The 23,414-nt window shown below is 38.9% G+C and overlaps 1 protein-coding gene across 2 annotated transcripts in view; it reads right to left on the bottom strand.

The window, feature by feature from the left end:
* The window catches only part of MPPED2 (metallophosphoesterase domain containing 2), a 136,021-nt gene extending 114,408 nt beyond the window's left edge, over positions 1-21,613 (bottom strand). Inside the window, exons 1-2 of one of the 2 annotated variants that reach the window (XM_032779874.2) lie at positions 21,360-21,613; positions 15,653-15,896 (exon numbers count right to left, since the gene is read on the bottom strand). In XM_032779874.2, coding sequence (XP_032635765.1) covers positions 15,653-15,780 — 128 coding nt within the window. In that variant the 5' untranslated portion in view covers positions 15,781-15,896; positions 21,360-21,613. Of the gene's footprint in view, positions 1-15,652; positions 15,897-19,831; positions 20,264-21,359 lie in introns of those variants that run through there. The other variant, XM_032779875.2, reaches the window with a different exon arrangement.
* Between the last annotated feature and the right edge of the window lie 1,801 nt (positions 21,614-23,414).

Below are 23,414 nucleotides of genomic sequence, written 5' to 3'. Positions count from 1 at the left end.
TTATAATGTAGACTACAGACTCATTTGAATTGTTTGCAGAATTGCTGTAGCTGTGTTGGTGCTATGATATTACAGAGACAAGGTGGGTGAGGTAATATCTTTAATTGGATCAATTTCTGTGTAAACTCAAAAGCTTGTCTCTTTCACCAATATAAGGTCTTCTTCACCAACAGGAGTTGGTCCAATCAAAGCTACTACCTCACCCACCTTGTCTCTCATTTAAATGGGACCATTTTAAAAGGGGATTCTCACACTGGGGGAATACTCACTAATATATCATACTTTACACCTTTCAAGTTTTTTTTAATATTGCCTCTGCCTCATCTTCTTCATCAAAAGATATATTGGGGGCGGTTAATAAAGTTTCTCTCTCTTACAGCCCATATGAACTTTCAATTTGATTCTGCTGTGATGTCTAAATGCTAACTCTGTGACATCCCAGTTATATTTTTAACAAGCAATTCATCTCTAAAACACAACACTATGGCTTCCTCACAGGATCCAGGAGATGTGATGCTGGATAAAGAAGCAGAAAACTTTCACTCAAACAAAAATAATAGCAGAAGGAACACAAAACTAGTGGAAAAGTCAGTCTTTGTAAACTGTAAATAATATTTTTTTAAATTTCCCATCACTGTGATGGTTCTTAAAATTATGACCTTGCCAGGAGGACCATTTAGTGAATGCTATTTACAAAATCTCACCTTTGACAACCCCTGCAGTAACTACAACACCTTTCACTTCTTAGCGGATACTGTGGTTGGTACCCACAACCACTACAGAGGAGCAAATGTTGAGCTTTCAATGACACTTGTAAGCTTTAAAACGTGCAAAAAGTTAAGCTCATTGTACGTGTCTTGGACTCTGAACTACACTAGCTTAACCCTAAAGATCCTAAAGTGTCCTGTCATATCTGATGATGATATAACTTCCATATGAGAAAGTGGTCACCCATAAACACCTGCTTCAGTTAACTAAGTAATATTAGCACTGTATTTGCAGTATTCTAAGTATTCCCTTAGAAAATTAGGGAACAGTACATAGACTATTTATCCATTAATCTAAGGCAAAACTAGCAAACTTTTAAAGGTGACCACTTTATGTGACGAGGGCTACAAGGAGATCTTGTTTGTTTGGGGAAAAGGGGAAATTAATCACCATATGAGTCATAGTAACTCTTAAACTGGCTCTGTTTCATGTTGGAAAATAAAAAGATGAAATCCGTAAATTAACTGGAAACATTTTGTTGGTCCAGTTGAGACAGCCTTAAGTCCCAGGGATATAAAGTATATTGCACAGAAGTAGATGGCTTGGGGAATCGGTAATGGGTTCTGCGGTTGTTCACTTAGATCACTGTTTCTGACTTTAAACAAACAAACAGAAACAACAACAAAAACCCTTACAATCAGATGGGTTGTTGGTAGCCTGCCTGAAACAAGTTAGTGGCCTCTGTCTGCTTCCTCATGGATGAGTGTCCGCTGTGCAAATACAATCACTCCATTTGGCTTTCTCTGAATCTACTCTTTCAATCCTGAAAGAAGTAAGAGATGAGGGTCATTTGTTGGACACTATGAAGGAAGCTTTAACGGCAACTGCAATAGCTCTGTAGAGAGTGGGTTTTTCTCCCAGTGCAGTCAGCCTGGCACCTTTCACAAGCACACTAAGCTTAACAGAAGAAAAATTGTAAAGAATAAAATAATAAATAATAATAATAATAGTGTATCTTTAAAGTGGTTAGGCTCTGGGCATGGCACTGAAAGGTTTAAATGACCTTGCATGAGTATGTGAACATACAAGCCCTTGTTCAGCACTGAGCAATTCCCTTGTGAGCAATTAGGAGACACAAGACTAGAGGCTTAAGAGCTGAAAAAAGCTTTTGTTAAGGAAATAATAAAACACAAACAATTTCAGATTGACTCTGGTATTAAAGCTTCAGTAATAATGTGTGCCATATGCAATCACTATATTTCATGCTAGAGCAGGAATGCCTTCAAACTCATATGCAGACAGTAAAATCCTGACACACAAAGCACAGCTGCAGGACATGGAGAGAGAGCTATACTTAATTCCAATATTTTTTCCCTCTGGTTGCTTGCTGGTTATTTCAAATCATTTGTTCATCTTTCATTTTCCATTTATTCTGTTCCCTGCCTAACATCATTGTGTTTTTCACTTGCTATTTTCCTGCATTCCTTCTGTATTTTATTAGACAGGAGGTGTGGTGGCCCTTCATACTGTGTCTAAGGAAACTGCATTATTTCTTTATAGTGTGACTCAAGGTAAAATCTTCCCTGCAAATTATTTCTTGCATGAAATCTGCTAATGGCTCCTAGTTTATGTAGGCCTGATTACAAGCTCATTTATGTCACTTGAAAAATTTCTATTGACTTTCATTGGATCAAACCCTTTAATTCTATATTGGACAAAATAAACACATCATAAAGATGGGCAGCTAAAGCCTCTTGCCATTCTATAGCATGTTGTCTTAAGCTTCGAAAGGAAGAGGTGGCTGGAAACAATGATTCTTGCACGTACAATACATAATTACAGCATGAACAGACCATCAGGAAAGCAACACAGTGCAAAGTTAATTTTTCATTTAAATTGGGATTTCTTTTTAATCTAGACCATAGCTGAATTGCAAAGGTTCTTTACAGTAAAAGCCTCTCAGTATTAATGGGATCTAGCTGAATCAGATTGAAGGAAAAAAACCCAGAGCATTTAATTTCCTTGAAAGCAATACCATTAGGACTCCCTTTTCCTTTTTGCCCCGAAAAACTGAATGCTCTACTTACATACACATTTCAAAACACACCCTTTTCTCCAAGGTGTTGAATTTACGATACCGGATAATTAACAACAAATGGTAAAAACTCCAAGAGTTAAAGGTCTTAGTTTTGTTGCCAAGATGGTGTCTCATACTCCGAAACAAACAACACCTGTGCCTCCTTCCATTAATACTGTGGCATTGTCAAGATGTGGCAATACAAAATAGTCTGGCAAAAATACCATCAAAGGACACAGTGAAAAAAAACATTATAAATAATACCCCTATTGGATTATTATTTTCTCTCTCTCTTTTTTTTAATTCTCACAGGGTATCTACAAACTTGTATTGCTGTATTTGATCTGTGCTGCCTCATTATAATGATAACATTCCTAGTAGACAAAATAGTCCAGAAACTTAGCACAAGCAAGTAAAACAATCTCCAAAAGATCCAAGAGGTTGCAGTATGGATCAGACCTCAACAAGTGAAAATGTTCTTCTCAAGCTATCTCTATATAGCGATCTTATCACTATATAGGTTCTGCATATAAAATGGCATTATTTTCAAAACCACAAATATCTCTTCTTCGTATGAAAAGAGGAAAATTGAGGTAGTATCTAAGGGGATACCATTTATTTGAAATCCAGGCTTTTTTTTAAAATGAGTTTAAAAGTACTTGCAGAGCTTACACATCTCTGGGTTTCCCACCCAATTTTTGTGGTTTTACAGTCACATTCATTTTTTTAAAATGTATTCTCTCCCCTCTTGGTGCTAGTTTGTCACACAGCAACAACAGAGGAAACCAAAAACTGGCTGAATACATTAAGGAAACAACATGGCCTTGTTTACACCCAAAGTTGTACAACTGTACATATACAGTTAAAGCAGAACACCCCCCTGGTATGGATGCAGTTTCATTAGTATAAAGATGCTTATATCTGTTTAGTATAATCACCATGGGAAAGGGAATAAACTATACTAGTATATAACATCTTTACATTCTTACAGTTTAGTCCATACTAGGTAGGTGTTGTTCAGCAAGAAAAAACACACCCTAAACCAACACAGTTATACTGATACAAAAACTGTGCGCAGTCCAGGTTTGAAACTTCCCATACATTAAAGCAGATCAAAAAAATTCCAAAATGTTGATATTTTCCGCAAAATTTTGATCTCAAAAGAAATTGCAAAAATTGTTTCATTTTTTGACCAGCTGTGCTATACAATTGCCATCAAATGCACAAAGAAAACAAACAGAAAATGGGGACTCTCCTGCATTCAACCCCAAATATTTGCTAGTTATGGCAAACATAGGTGTTATTTTTAACAATCACAGGTAAACGAATTCCACTAAACACTGTGACTGATAAGTTGATGAGTCCCTTTAAACTGCTAATATTGCTATATAGCCTGTTAGAGGCTGGTTCTGCTCCTATAAACCAATGAGAGTGTTATCACTGACTTTAATGGGATGGGAGGACAGAGCCCTGAGTTACAACAAACTCTGAATTATATGAAATTTGAATTTCAAGTACACTACTGTTTCTCCCAAAATTCATAGCCTCACCATTTATTGCCTTGCTGCATTTGAGGATTCACAGAAGGGTTCTTTGTTTTCTAACTGTTGGTCAAAAACAAACATGACATTCAAAAGATGGATATTCTAATATAATTGAAACCTGGTGAGTTTTTGCTTTGCGTCCTCTAACATGAGCTTCAGGGAAAATGTACAGTAGTAGCACCACTGCCTCCCTGCAAACTGACACAGTAGCTAAACATTTAGGAATAATGTATTAACCCTGCAGCTCTCAGTCACTGCACTCAATTCCTTACGCCACAGAAACTGTAAATGTGGTAACTAGCAAGTTCCTGGCTTATAAATGCATCAGATAAGGTCCCTCTCTCATACACATTCTCTCAACCCTTCCCCAGCACGGACAGAACTAGTCTACTAAACTGAATGACTGTGTGCTTTCCAATCCAGTGTACTAGATATAAGGTAATGCCCAGTACAATAAGTCAGGGCTCTGCTGTGAAGGAGCCTCCAGTACCATCTCTTCTTGTCAACATCTATTTGGGTCTTTGTAGCCCTAATGTCAAGCAGCATACAGAGAAGAAAGAGCTTGGAATAAGAAATACAAAAATGGAGATAAAAATAAATCTTACAAGATACCATGGTATAACAGTTCAAAAGGGAAGAATAATCTCCTGGTAAAAACAAGGTAGGGTTTTGGTTTTCTTGTTGTTACTTATTTTATCCATATACATAATGATACATGTTTAAAATATGCACATTATAAAAAAACAGTAGAAATGTCTTCTGTTAGTGAACAGTACAAAACATGTCAGTGCTGACTTTTCCATGAAATCTAAAATTACACACAAGAAGTGTATCTATGGAGAAAACGTCTTGCTCCTCCCATTTCAGAATATTTCCTCAAATTTTCCTTTGAGAAATTTTTTTTATCTAAGGATCTCCAAATCCTTTACAAAAGGACACCCCTGTGAGACAGGGTGGTATCGTCGTAACTTTAGACATGGGAACAGGAAGAACAGACAGGATGTTTGATACAAGACTATCCATGTGTTAACAGGTCAATGGAAGAACAAGGAAAAGATGGTAAGATCCTGAATCTCGGGTCTAGCTGAGCTTCTCAAAGCATAAAGAGGGCTACCTATATTCTGGGGCCAGCTACAGGCTGGTCCCATCCCTGAGCGACTCAACATTCCAGCGACCAAGAATAGTCAGAGCACATCCACATGCATCTTGCTCAACCCATGCTCCCCTGCCCCAGCAGCTGCAAGAGAGATAGATCTACTATGCATGGATAGTCCCCATTGGACAGATCTGTTGGTTTATGCCCCCCTACTCTGCTGGACTGCATAAAGGAACTCCTAACACAATGAAAACTCAGGTCCCCAGGAACCTTGACTTTCAGTGTCCTGCTTTAAATTTTGGGGAAGTATATCTTTGCATGCTGGATCTCTATTGTATTAGATTCTATAATCCTGTTTTCCAATGTCCACTGAAATAAAACCTTTAAAGATCTAGTTGTGTTTATTACACAGTACTTCCTCTTACAATGTTTTAAACTTATACATATTTTCCCTTTTGCTCACTACCTCTCCTGCGGACTAGTACAAAATTCCAAAATGCTGCACAATAAATAAGGTGACTGTACTGGGTATGTCTTTGCCCTATAAACAGAAGCAACAAAAACACAGCAGATTACCTTTCTACTGTTTATTTGCATCAGACAAACCTTAAGAACTCAGGCCTTGTCAGTTCTGCATCAAAATTTAAAAAAATTATGGCAAGAATAGGGTACCCAGTGTCCTTAGCCAAAATGTACCCTCTTTATCTGTTGAGCAGTGAGTTATGTTCAAGTTGGTGGCTGCATTTCCATGGTGTAATATGTATATAGTTAGTGAAGCACTTTAGGATCTTTTGGCATTACTGCTGCTAAGTACATTTAAAATATCCTTAGTCTATGCATTTTGTACAGATCTGCACAAAATAAATGAGAAACAAAAGAAAATCGGGGCAGGGGGTGTCAAAATCAGGCATGGTAAAGCAGGAACAACTTCTCTGATATAAATGGGATTTCCCCTTCTTATATCTCATTTGAATTTGGCCCACTGATTATATATGCCAATATTTCAAGGATTAGAACATACTGGAATTCTTTCTAAGGACTTGGAAAAATCTGGTCTAAGATTTACAGGTGAATTAATTCACCTTATGACACTCAGGAGATTCTCCACCTGACGCTGGTGCTGACTTTTTCAGCTAGCACTTGTCATCTGTGACAACACAGATGGCCCCTAGGCCAAATTTTATTATGTCTCTGAATAGGTAACTTTGCAGCATTCTGATAAGATACATGCTTTAAAGAAATTCCCCAGACCTATGATTTTTCTATCATGTCTGAGAAGCTTTATTACCTAGGGTCAACATAGCCTGAGAAAGACATTTTACAGAATTCAGAAATAAGCAAAAACATTCAGGTACAATTTGAGGAGAGGAAAGACATGCTGCCCTGAATTTCTAGGACCCTACAACAGAGCTCCTGCTCCACAGTTGGCTCAGCAGTGAGTTGTTTGTTTTAACCTCTGTAAATGTTGGTAGCTCAAGATTTGAAATCCAAACGTGAGAGTCATTGTGTAAAATATTATTTGAAACTGATGCTTGCACTAATGTTTTGATGTTTCTGAAACAGTCATGCAAGAAACAAGCATGAAGGCTATGTGCAGTTACATTACGAACATACACTCATTTGCAGAGCTCTCCTTTAGTCTCATTTTAGTTTGCTTTTCTAAAGGAGAAATTCAAACAAGGACACATAAAATAAGAGGCCGGGAATCACTGCTGAAGTACAGAGCCTCTGCCAAACTTGGAAGATCCAAAGCGTGCAGGAGTCAAACTCCCTTGTCAGTTCCACAAGGAGTCCCATCTCCTCCCTACCACTCTGAGGAAACAATCAGGCAGTAGCTCTAAACATGCAGATAACAAAAGGTCAGATTGTACCTGCCTGATCCCACTCTTCATGCATGAACGGAGGGGAGGGGTCTGCTGCCTTCACAGCAACATCCCTGCCTTCCTGGTATTTCTGGGTTCTGTGCTGGGGAGGGGCTTGGAAGTGCCACATTCAGGGGGGATGAGAATACTGGTCCCATGAGGCAATCAATTTTTCTACTGAGCCCTTTCACAATAGCAAACCCCTTTTAATGAGCTGTTCCAGGCCCGTACTATGTTGGGACTACCAACAATCTGGATGGTGAAATCAGCTGGTGCAAAGCACATATTTGCTCTTGTCTCTTATATATCTTAGTGGATCAGCAAAATCTGTGGGTCAGACTAATGGTTCCTTTCATACACTAGTTTAAACCTGCAAGTGACCCAAGCCCCATGCTGCAGAAAGAGGCGAAACCGCCCCCCCCCCCCCCCCGCCCCGGGTCTCTGCCAATCTGACCTGAGGAAAAATTCCTTTCTGATCCCAAATATGGTAAACAGACGCTGAGCATGTGGGGAAGACCCCCTGGGCAGATACCTGGAAAAGAATTCTCTGTAGTAACTCAGAGCCCTCCCCCATCTAGTGTCCCATCTCCAGACGTTGGGGATTTTTGCTACTGACAGTCGCCGATGTGCCATATGCCATCACAGGCAGTCTCTTTATAAAGCTGTAATGTTAAAATTGATGTGAAGTGTCTTACAAACAGAAAGCAGAGGGAATACTTTTTTAAAGAGAGTTTAGCACAATATACTCAATGTAACAAAGGGTGTAATCCTGGCCCAACTGAAGTCAATGGCAAAATTCCCACTGATGTCAAGGGCGCCAGGATTTCACCGTTAGGCGCCAGTCCTGCAAACACATATCTCCATGCTTAACTTTAAAGCATCTGAATAGTGTGAATGACTACAGATGTTTTTAACCTTCTCCACATGTATAAGTGCTTACAGGATGGATCCCCAATTTGAACTTAATAATGAAATTCAATCTCTGAGCCTATAAATTACATATCAATTATTGAAAATTCTTCACTTCTATAGCACATCCCAGTTCTAGGATTCTTGAGGTCCTTACATAAAATGAATTAAACCTAACATATCAAGAATAAGCCGTGTTAAGTCTGCGATCTGGTAAAAGCAGCAAGAGAATCCTTGCCACCTTACTAGACTAACAGACGTTGTGGAGCTTGTGAGCTTCGTGGGTGGAATACCACTTCGTCAGGACGCAAGGTAGTGGAAAATTTTCCAGGGGCACGTTTTATAATTACATAAGCACAACTAGAGATAACGAGGTTAGTTCAGTCAGGGAGGTGAGGCCTGTTCCGCAGTAGGAGTGTGAAAACCAAGGAGGTAGAAATGGTTACTGTAATGGCAAGCCATTCACAGGTCTTTTGTGAAGTCACAGAGCTGATAGTGTCAAATTTGCAAATGAACTGAAGGCTCGCAGTTTCTCTTTGAAGTCTGGTCTGAATTCTTTTGCTGCAGATGCCACCCTATAAGGTCTGCTAATAGTCGTGCCAGTGAGTTGAAAGTGCTCTCTACAGGATTTTTGTATAATTGCCATTTCCTCGAATATACTGATTTGTGTCCATTTCATCCTTTTCCGCTAGCTGACTGTCCAGTATTAGGCCTGATGTACATAGCAGGGCACTGTGATCAATATGATGGCGTATATTACATTGGTGGACGTGCAGGTGAATGAACCAGTGATGGTGTGGCTGATCTGGTTAGGTCCTATGATGGTGTCGCTGGTGTAGATATGTGGGCAGAGTTGGCATTAAACCTAACAGTGTCCTTGTGAGGCAGCTAGCACTGTTATTCTTACTTTACAGATGAAGAATTTTAGGCACAATGAAATTAAAGGAATAATGGCAGGTCCTAAACTTTGATTTTATAAAATAAGTGATTAAAAATTTAAGAGTAGTAGTAATGCTTCCATGACTTTTAAAAAAAAACAAAACAACAGTGAAACAGATCGCTTACAAACAAGTAAAAATGACCATATTTGCAGTTCAAATCCCATTGTTCTACTATATGAGCACCAGAAAATGAAACTGACACTGACTAAATAAAACTGACTAGCCTGTTTTCACTGCCCTGATTTTGCAAACACGTTCAGGTGTGCAAGCTCTGGTCTACAATAAAAACTTATGTTGGTACATCTGTGTTGCTCAGGGATGTGGAAAATCTGAATTATACCAAACTAAATCTCAGTGTAGACAGCATTATGTCAACTGCCTCTCAGGGAGGTGGAGTAACCTATGCTAACAGAAGCCACAGAGCTGTAAGTGTAGATAAGCCCTAAGTGTTTGCAGGATTGAGCCCTAAATGTAGTGTGTTCGCTCTTCTATTATTTTGTATTGTTTGTTTTTTAAAAACTGTATAAATACTGAAAAGTAAATACTAAAAGGTAAATCCAAGCAACAATCAGGCTGACTTCAATAGGAGCTCCAAGCACTGAGTAACTGTTGGATCAGCTCCCTATCAGAAGAAAAATGTAAAAGATCCTACTTTCCAAGGTTAACTTTCTCATAATGACTGTGCTAACAATTTAGCATCCCAGTGTAAACAAAAGTTTTCCAGCATAATTACATTGCCATTGTTATACCGACATAACTTCCCATGTGGAACCCTTTTTCCAGAATAAAAGTGGCTTTTTTTCAGTTTACCAGGTGTCGCTTTGGTGGGAGTATATGCTAAACATAAGAACGTAAGAACAGCCCTACTGGATCAGACCAAAGGTCCATCCAGCTTAGTATCCTGTCTACCGACAGTGGCCAATACCAGGTGCCCCAGAGGGAATGAACCTAACAGGTAATGATCAAGTGATCTCTCTCCTGCCATCCATCTCCATTCTCTGACAAAGAGAGGCTAGGGACACCATTCCTTATCCATCCTGGCTAATAACCATTAATGGACTTAACCTCCATGAATTTATCTAGTTCTCTTTTAAACTCTATTATAGTCCTACTCTTCACAACCTCCTCAGGCAAGGAGATCCGCAGGCTGCCTGTGCGCTGTGTGAAGAAGAACTTCCTTTTATTTGTTTTAAACCTTCTGCCCATTAATTTCATTTGGTGGCCCCTAGTTCTTATATTATGGGAACAAGTAAATAACTTTTCTCTATTCACTTTCTCCACACCACTCATGATATTATATACCTCTATCATATCCCCCCTTAGTCTCCTCTTTTACAAGATGAACTAGAAAAAAGTACTCTTAGTCCAGAATAAGAGTGTCCACAAGGGGTGTTATACCAGTATAATGATAGCAATATAATTATACTAGCACATTTTCCCACGTAGACAAGCCCTTAGACAAGTTTCCATCGATTGCTGTCGTACTGAGATCGCCACCTTCCTTATTCCCAAGTGGTGAACTGTCCTTAAACCATACCATACATTTAACATACTAATCTTTAATGTTTATATAGCACTATTCATCTTCAAAGCACCTTAAAAACCATGACCCCATTCCTGCAAGCTATTTTGCATGGGTGGACCTTTATATCTGGGTAGAGCCCCAAAAAAGTAAATGAGGATCTGTCTACATGAACTAATTTGCAGTAGCAGAACCTTCAATTAACAAATCCTCTCAACACTACTGTGGAGTAAATAATGGTCAAAAAATGGTAAGTATTTCCCATGAAAAAAATTAAAATAAAACAATTGACTTTTTCCTCAAAAAAAGGTTTTCCTGGAAATTTATGATTTTTTTGTCAAAACTAAACAAAAAAATGCATTTTTATTAGGCACTAATTGAACATTTTTCAGTTTGGGGTTTTTTTCTCTCTTCCCAATTTCACATCCATTTACTCTCTTTTCAAGATGAAAATAAAGGCGGGGAGGAGTGAGAGGTCTGAACCCAGAAAATTAAAAAAAGTTCCAGTTCACATAAAATAACAATTTTTTGTTTCAAATCAAAACATTTTTGATTCATTTCAATGAAAAAATTAAAAAATGAATATTTCTGTGAAAGTTTTCATATAGTTGGACAATTATTATTTGTTAATCAAAAAGACCACCCCCAGTGAACAAAACTGAGGAAAGGAGATTAAAGGTGGCCTAGAAAAAGTGGAGTGGAGGTAGGGGAGAGGAGGCCTTTTTTGCTTTTCTTTATTATTACTGCTTGTGTTACAACAACACACAGAGGCCACAAGCCAAAACCAGAGCTCAGAAGTCCTGGGTGTTATATAATCCTTCAGTTAAAAAAAAAGTTCTGCCCCCAAGAGCTTACACTCTACATCAATGGTGCATGTATTTCATGTATTTAAAAGTCTTTAAGGTCATTTTATTTTTTAAAGATTTTTTTTCTTCCATATTTCTTTATCACATTAGAAATATTCAGTACCTTGTTTTTCCAAAATTATTCTATGGATGACTGGAGAACTGGTAATGAAATCACAATTATCAAAGAAGTGAAACTTGTTTGAGAAGGAAAGTGATTTTTATTCAGTCTGATTACAGCTATCTGTGTTGTATTTGTTTTTTGGTTGGTGTTCTGTTTTGTTTTCTTGTCTGGCCAGCTGGGTTTTTGATACCTATTTAATTCAAATGCCTAGTAAGCAAATGAAAGGAAAGTTATCTTTGTCAAAGTTTCAATTAAGATCTATGAAAGATTCCAACCTACTTCTCAGAGTCCACCAATGAGACCTCCAGCAGAATCAGGAGAGGGAAAAATATATTCTTGATACTTTTAACATAAAACGAGGAAACAGAAAAACCTGGGGGGAAAGTGATCTTTCACAGCTTCTTTATACATTCTTAAGAAGCAAATGCAATTTGTGGTGTTTTTTCCTTAGAAGTTTCCCCTTAAGCATGGTACAATCAGGTAGTTTAGTCCAAAAATATAGAATGAATGGATTTTACAAAATGCAATAGAAATATTTTAATAAATTCTTTAACATATTAATGAAAAGAAGTATTTTTGGTCTCATGGTGTTCGCAAACCAATCACTGCAGCACTGTGCACATATACAGAACAATCAGACCGTGAAAAAGTGAAACTGGCCTTGTGTCACCTGCTCAAAGTGAAGGCAGCGCAAACATTAAAAAAGCATAAATGGGGAAAATTATATTAGAGTTGTACAATTCTTGCAGTTTAGTAATTAAAGCTGCTATGAGTAACAGGAGTAGACAAATGTGAGTTTTGGTTGGTTGGGGTATTTAATAAATGACTTTTCACCTGACAGTACCCCTTTAGAGTGCCTCATCCACAGCCACAGCAAGTGTCAGAATCAGGATAAGAACATAAGAGAAACTGTTTTCAGAGCAGCAGCGGTGTTAGTCTGTATCCGCAAAAAGAACAGGAGTAATGCTCTGTTCTGTGCTGATTACACCATGCGTCTCAGAGACATCAAATGGAGGAGGAGGAAGAAGAGATGGACAAAGTCTAAGGAAACAGTAAGCATGTTTCTGATCTCATGCTGCAGTTTTACTCTGATAAGTTTTCACTGATCTTTAATTTACACCAGTGTGAGATCAGAATCAAGCCCTATGAATGCAAGAGACATGTACGCAGCTCAGTCAATCCAGATTAAATTGTATTCAATAGTCCTTTAAGCCTTGTTCCCAACCCTTGCCTTCACACACAAAGGAACACACATGCAAAGGAGAAACAGAGATGCGTTGCACACAAATAATTTTGATAATTCCTTGAGAAGAAAGCTTGGGTGCTAACATGACAGCTTGGCCTTCAAACTGAGTTCTACTTTAGACTATGGTGTTTAGAACAAGCAAAGCAATATAGCAGTCCATTGGCATGGGCTTGTATACTCGAGTATGCTCAATGCTTGTATACTTTTGTTTGTTTATCAACTTCCCAACACTCTTATCAGGCTGCATTGTAACTTTGCATTAACCGGAAGAAAGAAGTTCTTCGAATTCTTTATAAAGAGGCATTAACAAGTGCAATAAGAAAAACAAAGCTGCATAAAAGATTGGCAGCTTCAGCAGTGTGGCATTAATGCAGAGACTGAAGGGTAAAAAGAGCAGGTGTGCTTTTACAGAAAGGTTTTTTTGGTTATTTTTCTTTCCCAATTTTCTTCCCCAGATTTTTTTGCCTGCTGATCTCCCAGCTCCTGTGTATGCACACGGCTTCCATTATAACACCCTGGAAAGGCAAATGAGCACCCTTTTCTGAAGCTCTCACTTTTCTTTCACTTCTCCACGACCAGAGACAACTCCTCTGTCCTGATTATTCACACTCACAACTCTGATGACATATTTACCTCATCACTCGCCTCTGCACCCACATCCTGTCATTTCTTCCTCTATAGCTTCTCTAAAATCCAGCATTTGCTCCCCATTCTTAATGCCAAAATTTACCTCAACTTCTGCAATCTTTGGCTTTCTGCACTTCGGAACTCACCTCACTCACTCTCTTCCAGTTTAGTCAAGATTTTGGTGCAAAAATCATTTCGTTCTCCCATCACTCCATCCCTTTATCACGTCATACCCTTCTTTTATGCATAAGTGTTGAAATCAAAGCAGCAACATTGTAGTTAAGGGTTTGTTTTCATTTTCATTATGTTGCAAATTACAACATTAGTTTTTTAATTCAGACTAGGTAGTTTATCAAATCCAGTGAAACTAAGATATCTGCCCAACTACTTCTGGCTTAGAGATGCACAAAAATATTAAAATTAGAGATCATCATTATTATTACTGCCTATTTCTAGAACAAATCAGAGATGCATTTTGAAAAGTAAATTTTTTTTAGTCTTTCAGCCATTTTCAGGACCTTCTGAAATCCACAATAATTTCCTGTTGCATTCAATAAGAGTTAGAATAGGCCCTTCAAGAACAAAAATTCTCTCCAATCTACAGTCTGGATCTTGATGGGTTATTCTGAACTCATTCTGTACATAGAAATTCTATTGGTATTGATGGGAGTCAGCAGGGCAGCCTGGAGTGCAGAATGTGCAATGGAGATCTGCACTGCTGATAAGAGAGCCACACTGTGGAGCAGAGGGGAGAGTTTTGCCCTGAAAGGAGAGTAATATGATCTTTTCAGCTACAACAAAATTTAATTAAAGTAAACATTTCCAAGTTTGGGAAGTGGCCACTCTTCTGAACTTAATCCTTTTAGAAGCTCCATGGATGGTTTACGATTTTATGAATATTGTTACTACATGAAGTCCCAGGAAAAGGTGCTCAGCTGTTGGATTGTCAACCTTTTGACAGGATTCTGCATAGCAAAAATGCTATGAAGTGGCGTGCTACTTTAGCACTTTTACTATGCAAAGGCCCTATCAAATGCAATAGCGTGACAATGTGCAAAATCCTGGTTAACACAGGGGGCCCCTCTGAGGTCAAGAGCCGTCCCTTTTGTTTTATAGTTTAACATACATTTGAGACTATTAAGAAAAAAAGAACTTAAATAGAAATAGCTGATAAGGATCTGACAGCCAAACAATGGGAAGGAAATTCAGAGTTAAAGCTAGCACTTAGTTCTTAGCAGTCCCCATTGTGCCTAGATACTATGATTTTACAAGTCATACAATACTAAGGCATAACACCATGAGGTAAAGAGCCTTAGATCTGAATATTGTTGGTTTAAGTTCAGGCCATGAACAGTATTTTAACTCAGTATTTGTATTTCTTGGGTCTAATTGTTCCACAATTTCTGAATCCTTGTTGTGAGTGGAATAAAGCATGCGGCACACGTTCTACTCACAACAAGGAGGACAAAGGATTCAGTGATCAGAGGACAATTAGTCCCAATTAGGCCTATTTTGCAGCTCAGTGTAAAGGGTGGGGGAAGGGTGCTAAAATTTTAAAGAAATAGGTCCCTCTGGCAAGTTACAGTGAGATCACTAAAGTTACAAGTGAACTTCAGAACCTGGCGCCTCATACACAATACTACATTCTGATGAGTTTCACCACGATTATGTCTACAGTAAAAATGCTACAGTGGCACAGCTTTACTGCTGCAGTGCTTCAGTGTAGATGCTACCTACGCCGACAGCAGGGATTCTCCTGTTGGTGTAGGTAATTCACCTGCCCAAGAGGCAGTAGCTAAACTGACAAAAGAATTCTTCTGTTGACTTAGCACTGTCTATACTGGGCGTTAAGTCATCTTAACTATGCCACTCAGGGGTGCAGATTTTTCACATGTTTGAGCAAGGTTGTTAACCCAACTTAATTTTCTAGTTTAGAACAGGCCTAAGTCTGTGGCATGCTCTTGGGAGGGCAAAGTCAGTAGCATCTAGAGGTGATGGAGCACTATTTGTAAAATATAGTATGTAACAAATATTGGCAGCTTTCGTCAAGTAGTTTAATCAACAAATCACTTGATCTAGCTTTCAACCAATTGTCCTATTGAGAGACTTCATTTTAAATTAGCTTCAAAAATCAAGGTTAATAATACTTACATATGTACATGTGGAGGCTGGAACCTGCTCTGGTTGATGTTGTAGTGTGTAAATGCCTGGGTTGGATTTGAGCTGTATTCATCTACTGTTATAGTAACTTTGCCTTGTGAAGGAATTCCATGAGCCATCCTTCCTCCTTATAGACATGAGCAATTTACAACTTTCCAGAGTCAAGAATGGTGGTGGGCATTGTGTTCCAGCCAACTTCTGAACCCAAGGATCTCCTCATCAACACTAAAGATTTCTACAAAAGGAAGAAAAATAATAGAGACAGTGTTTAAAGTCCTGAGATGCCAAAAAGATCAAATTATGGCTGTATTTCAATCTAGTTCTATGCTGATATCCTTTGGAAATTTCTATCTATATATTTCTATGTACCCATTTATTTGAGTATCTAGCCACTAAACGTTAATTATATCCGCATCTTTTTTTAAAGCTTCCTCACTTTGCACTGTTTTAAGTACTGTTGTAGTACGGATTGCTTAAAATAAGACTTTGTTTACACTACAAAATAATCTGTGTAGAAAGCCCCAGCTAAGTGCCCTATATTTACTATTCCTCTTAATTTTAAATAAACATCTAGTGCTAATTACAACTGTGAAAGTTAATAACTGGGCCTAACTTCATGAAGGTCAAATGGCTCTTGTCAAATGCCTGCACCCTCTTCGAAGCACAGCTAGCTTTACAAAGTTGGTTACATTTCGTCAGATCTTCTGCCAGCTGAAAATAAGACAGCCCATCTTACAAAGCTGTAACAAAAGGTAACCATTTTGGTTCAAAGTATTTATATCTGTCAGAAGGAAAACTGGCATTTGAGCAGCATTACCGATATACTCATTCTACCTGCAACAAAACTAAGCTTTCTACACACTTTACATAATCAAAGATTTGTGATTTATTTGCTACTATTACCAGCCTTCTCTCAGTGCCCATACATAATTCTATTAATGAGAATTCTACATACATATACAAATAAAAGAAAAACATGCTCCTCTGCCTATACACACACATGCCTGAGTCATTCAAGTTACCAACACCTTTTCTGGTGCACCAGACATCATCAAATTCTAGTACACGTACGTACTCACATACAGAGCCATCGTAAAGAATATTAGCATTCAGAGTGGAGAAGCCCAGCCCGGTGGTCTAGCAGTGTGAGCACAGGCCTCAAAGCCAGGAACTCCCAACTTCTAATCTTAGTTCTGACTCCTTCAGAAAATCATTTCTCCCTCGCCCTCCCATCTGTAAAATGAGGATATCAAGACGACCCTGCTTTACAAGGGTATTGTGAAAACTGATCAGTAAAGTGCTTTCAATCTCTGTATAAGTACTATTTATGGATCAGATCCTCAGCTAGAGGACCTGGCCTTAAATTACTAGATGCAAGGAGCAGGTTCTTGTATTTATATGTAAGTTATAAAAGTAAATCTCCATGTGCTGAGATGAGAACATGCAGAATAGAAGGGAGGAGAATGATCTGAACCTCAGGCATCAAACTATGCAATATTTTTCCTACAGTGATGCTCTTAGACTACTCTTAGCTCCCAAACAGAAGTATGTTTACCACTTGCAACATTAAAATTTTGAAATCTTTGCTTTGTAATAAAACTTATTTAGATTACAAGACTAGTTTCCAGTTTGGCATAAAATATTGAAAAAATGCCCAGAAAATGGCAGATGGCCTGCCATAGGCCATTTATTTTATTATTTTACAACCTCAGGCCTACCTCTGCTTCCATATGTTAGCTGGGCAAAGAAATGCCACAATCTTCATTCCAGGAATCGGATTCTCTCATCCATTTCCAATATCAGTAAAAAGCAGACAAAATTAAACTAAACCTTAAAATTCTCACCAAAAGAGAGAGTTACTTGTGATTTTGTATGTTTCAGTGAAATCACTGTCTGGTCTTTATACTGATTTGCCCTCATAAGAATAGTAAAGGGTCTGAGGGATAAAATCAACAAGGTAAGATTTACTAAATCAAATCTTTGCTCTGTTAAGTGTGATGTAAGATACATGTAATAACTGCTCACGAATCATAATGTGGTTGTTTCCATACCAAATTTGCAGCTGTTTCCTTAATTTCCCTCACAATTATATTTTACTGTTATTTTGCATAACAGTAAAACACAACACCTGCTTCAAATTGCAGTCCTGTTCTAAGTACTGTAATTCTTTTGAGATACAAACTATTAAGAGTGTGCAGCGTAAAAACTGCATAATTGCACTGCACTCAAAAGTAAATACAAACACCTTCCTGTTAGAGAAATGACTGTCATTAAAAAGAATGTTAGTCATCAAGGTTTGAAGGGGAAAAAACACACATTTTTATACAAGAACTTTAGAGTTTACATAAATTGGGGAATAGTGTGGAAATTACATGCCCAATCTTATTTTTTTGCAATCAAAATCTACTGTGCAAAACAGAGGACATTCAAAGCAACCACAACCAAATTTTTGCTCAGACTTTTAGGAAGGCTACGTACTTAAGCAAAAGTCAGAATATTACATTTCCTATTACAAGTAACTCTGAAAAAAATTGATTTGCTCATTAGAGTGAATTATGCACAAAGATAATATTAAACATCATTTTACAGTGTTCATAAAACTATTAAAATATAAATTTCAGCTAACATAAAACAGAAGTACAAAGAGGATACTGGATAGTCATAGAAAATACTTTTAAGTTGTTTCATTGTAATATTTAAAATAAAAACTTCCCATAACATTTAATCCTAAATATATACCTTTATGCTTAACTAAGACTAAGTTAAACAATGTAACAAATTAAACTGAAAGGTAACAACAAATATCGACATGGAAAAAAGTCAAATATATGACAGGGAGATTGATTTTAATTTCATTTTCCTAGCTTCTCTTGAATGTTTTATATAGCAATACAGCTCACCTATCAGAGGTGTTGGATTATTATCTTCTTTAATGTGGAGTTCTTTGAAGACAATGCCAAACAGAAGCGAGTATTTCAGAACTTTCATAAACAAATTTGTATTAGACCCAAGGAAAAAAAGGCGTATTTTTCAGCACTATTGTTCTTCTCACCCCCCTGACAGTAAGCACTCACTGAGATGATGAGCACAAAAGAATAGTTGCATGTTTTTTCATAGCTGTCAAGTGCAACCTAGTATGCAATATTTGCCATTTCTTACCTGATAATTTTTAAGCAAGAAATCTAACTATGAAAAGAATATCCACTTCATTACATCATGTTTTACTAATGATATGCCAGAGGTTATTCTGAGAATGACAATAGCCATCTTTCAGTGTGTATTTATTATTTAGAATGTTACAAAGAGATACCTTCCTGCATGGGTCTGTTTGTTCAGTTTTACACCTATGAAATGTACAAGGCTGGCACTTCTAAAAACAAAAGGCAGACAATTTTATACTATAGCGTACTTTTCTAAGGCGTATACTGAGCAGCTTTTACAATTTTATTTTAATTTTAGCTGTAATTAAAGCATTATACATAATAGCTCTTTGTACTTGTATAGCACTCTATTAAAAAAAAATCTCCCTCAAATTTAAGCACTTGTGTGACTTCAGTTTGAACAATCAATGCTATTTCTCTTCTGACCGGTATTTAGTGGGAGAAAATGTCGAAGTCTGTCAAAACTGCAGAGGGAAAAATGGGGTTAAATTAGATGTTAATTTTCTTTTCAAGTAAGCTTCCAATAACTGTTATATCAACGTTGATAGAGCAACAACATATTAGAAAAATATTAACACAAGCCCATCACAATAAATAAGATAGCTTTTGGTCTCTCATAGGATATTGCAGGATGTGCTAATGATTATTTAACAATTTGCCTGAAATCCCTACAATGTTGTACAGTACTATACTTTTTCATGCAACTCCAACTTCATACTATTCATTAAGAGTGGTGCATATATCAGAGTGACACTGCATATACTAAGTTGTAGACCTGTGTTTTAAAATTTCATTTTAGACAACACATTACCCACTCTGCACACACGTCTAGATAAACGCTCGCAGACTTCAAGAGAGAGCGGGAGGCATGAAAAGTTAAATCAAACTAGTTATGCCCACAGAAGGCTTATCCAAAAAACTATGCACACACACCATGAGTCGCACAGAGAAACAAATACAACGCTGTACATTCATAAATACCACCTCCCTCCCCACCCAACACACACACCGACTTCCTCTCCCTTCATGTGTCTGTGGAATAAAACCTCGTGGCAAGCCGATCCCTCAGTATAAATGATCCAGTTGCCAAAATGGTTAGCTCTGTAGCACTCAGTACTAGGCGGAAAAGGCAGAAGTGGTACCAGTCTGCACACGCTACCTCCTCTATCAGTCAGTTCATGCCCGGCTGCCGCCTCCTACTCTCTGGGCACCCTCTGTGCTGGCTGTTGGGAGTGTGCTGGGTGCTTGGCTCACTCCCTCTCACCCCTTTTTTTCCCAGGCTCGGATCGATTGATCACAATCAGTGGCCAATGGCTCTGACACCGCACCATCCTGCCTTTTGTACAACACCCCGCTTTTCCCAACGTCATTCATCCCATCCGATCTTTCAGTTTCACTAGGCGACCCGACATTATAGCCCAGATCAAGAAAACACACACACAGCCAGAGCCCCCGGGAAGCACAAACCCGCCCTGCAAGCTCCTGATTTTGCAATTGCTCTTGTATTTATTATTTCCTCGGGGGGGGGGCGTTTCTGCATTTTTTTAAAATACATAAAGTTTCCATCCTCCCCGCTCTCTAAAATTAGTGCATGTTATTTTTCCACGCCCACATCTGCACTAAAACTGATGTGGGGGGGGGGGAGCGATATATTCAACCAAGAGAACAAATGCTTTTTATTGCAGCTGTGTCATTTCCACAATTCTCCTTCCCCCCACCCCCCCCAAAAATCCCTCCTCTCTTTTCAAGTGCCCTAGGCCTCTGGGATCAGGATTTCAAAGCATGTTTTTAAATGTAGTTGCCTCGCATATAAATAAGAGTGAGAAACTCCAGCTCTGAATATAAAAGAAATCAGTTTGTAATCGGTACTTTTCTTGGAGTCTCGCTTCCCTCCGGTTGCCTGCTTTGATTGTGGTGGTGGTGGGGGAATTCCCCTTCAATTGCACAAAAAATCGGAGCAAACGCTACATTTCAGTTTGAATGTAACTGTACTTTGCATTTCGCCCGCTTGATCTACCGTTTCCTTGGTCTCTCCAGCAAGCAAAATGCTCCCTGGCCTACCCTCCCCCTGTCGTGCTCTAACATTATAACCCCGATCACTCGAGACTTTCTAGTAAACAGCCAGGAAAATTCATCCCATTTCTCTCTCTCTCTGCTGCCAAATCACTTCCACCACTACCTCCCCCCAGACAAGAAATAACGCAGTGGCGGATGAAGGGGGGGCTTGCATGGGGTGGAAGGAGGGAGACAAGACACACAGCTCAACAAAATAATTAGCTTTTCACTGTTCAAAAAATAACCCCCAAACAAATGAAAACCAAACCATCCAGCTAAATGATCATTCTGGTGAACAGAAAATAAGCAGCCAGTTCTATTCTTATTATTCTTTAAAGCAGCCTGGCTCAGGCGCTGCTGCGCTAGCCTCTGTCTGATCCCCTTCTACTTGTACATGACAAGGCACCTCTAACCCGAGGCTTTGTGTTTTGTTATTTTTCCATCTGGTTTCTCTCCCCTTCTCTCTAATCGGGGTTGATTACCTTTCTTTTTCTGGCTGCTGCTGTGTGTCCTAGGGATGCCTTCAGTGCTGGGAGAGGAACCGATCCATGGGGGATTTGAGAGAGCTGGTTAAGAGAAAGGCTGGAAGGTGGAGGTTGGTGTACGCAGGGCAAAACCTTCGACCCTGAGGGTCCCCCGGCTGGCTGGAGAGTGGAAATGAGAGACACAGATAGAAAGAATGAGAGCAGAGCCTCGATCTGGGAGAGAGAGAGAGAGAGAGAGCGAGAGAGACAGAGGGGAGAGCGAGCGAGAGCAAAGGAGGGAGAGAGCAGAGCCGTGCAGTGAGAACGGACTGCCACTGGGGTCAAGGAGCAGAGCACCAGGAAACAGGGCGGGCAAGGAGTTCTGCACATACACACACAGCCAGCCAGCTCCTCCTGCTGCCTCTGACTTCACTCCCCAAGCAAGGGGGGCAGAGCTCTTCTGCCAAACTGCTGCAATTCCCCCTCCCATGGAGCCTGGAAGAGAAAGAAAGGAGAAGCGCTATGTTAGTTGGGTCAAAGGAGAAAGACAGACTGAGCATCGCGTTTGAAATAAATAATAATAAAAGGAAGGAAATTCAGGAGACTTTTCGGATAAGGGAGCTCACAAACAAACCTGCATTGTAACATCTCCCCAGTCCTGAAGGGGGAAAAGCCCTCAGCTGGGGCTAGGTGAGAACAAAGTAGACATACTTTATGACCAGAAAAACCCAACTCTGTCTCCCCCAGATTTCTGCACATCTGCTTTCCCTGTGAAAAGCACATTTTCTGTAATGCAGGAGGTACAAATACTATGGCTGGTTGAAATGTGTTAAAAGTTCTATAGCAAGAATTAACCTCAGTGCCCAGAAGAAAGCATAATAAACTTTTTTTTTTTTTTAGTAGAGTTTGCTGGGATTCCCCCCCCCCACCCCTTTCCTTTTAAGAAGCCTATAGTAATTGTGTCAACAGTTATATCAGAAGCAAAGTAAACACTGGAACTCTTTGTTCTTTTTCTCTGAAGACAACAAATGGAAGAAAAGACTTCTAAAATCATACAAGTAGGGGCAAAGGAGGGAGAGAAATGTCAAAGAAAACCCAGAAAAATCAGGCTGATAAAACTATTTCTATCTGACCTTGAAGAATGATGCCCAGTAGGGGCCTATGCTTGTAAAAGTACTGCTGGCTTTGGCCAGCCTTAGGATAAGCATGGTAACCAGACCTAAATTTCTTGTTGAAGACAGCCTCACAGATCTAGACTATCATCAGGTAGAAATCCAGTATGAGAGCAAAGGCAGCAGCGTACATATGCAACAAATTAACAGTTATCTCATTAAGCAGCCTAAAATAGATTAAGTCGCAGGGGTTTTTTCAAGGCTGGTCAGAAGGCTCTTCTGGGCTTATTTTAGGGTGGTCATTGTAAAGTCCCAAAGAGATTTCATTTGTTTTGGCTAAAATGGTCTTCAAACAAGCAAGTCTTCCTTCTCACCAAAAAAAGGCATTTAAAGTACTGAACTTCAGAGAAACATATTCCACCACTGGAAAAAATATTGCCCTGAATATTGGATAGGGCACAGGCCTGAGAATCAGAAGAGACAGGTGCTGTCTATTCCTGGCTCTCTCACTCATTGGCCTTACCTTGGGCACTTCTTTGTTCCTCAGTTTCCTCATCTGCAAATTGAGGGCATATATTTACTCCAACTTGCAGATCACTTTGCTTCCACCCACACATTTCAGTCTAAGTGCTAAGTCATTACCCAGTCATCCGGATCACCATTCTGAAAATGTTTCTGAGAAATGCAACATTTCCAGTCAAATGGTGACCCACTGGACCCCAAATTCTTTTAATAAACTAATTAATTTCTGACAATTCTGGGCCTCCTAGACAATTCTCTTATATGCCCAGAGGAATGGCAAGAATTTTTAATTAATCATTAGTCAAGTTGACAGTACAAGGAAGGAGGAAGGAATTGGGGCCAAAACGTTTTTAAGTGATCACTGGTTAAAAATGAGGCCACTAGAGATCACTGGCTACTCTGGAAGGATGTGAAACAGGAATAGATGTGGTCCTGAGAT

The sequence above is a fragment of the Chelonoidis abingdonii genome, chromosome 4 (assembly GCF_003597395.2).
Source record: "Chelonoidis abingdonii isolate Lonesome George chromosome 4, CheloAbing_2.0, whole genome shotgun sequence".
In the NCBI taxonomy this organism is placed as follows: Eukaryota; Metazoa; Chordata; order Testudines; family Testudinidae; genus Chelonoidis; species Chelonoidis abingdonii.
Note: the sequence above shows the minus strand (reverse complement) of the source record. Positions and strands in the feature narration are given on the sequence as shown.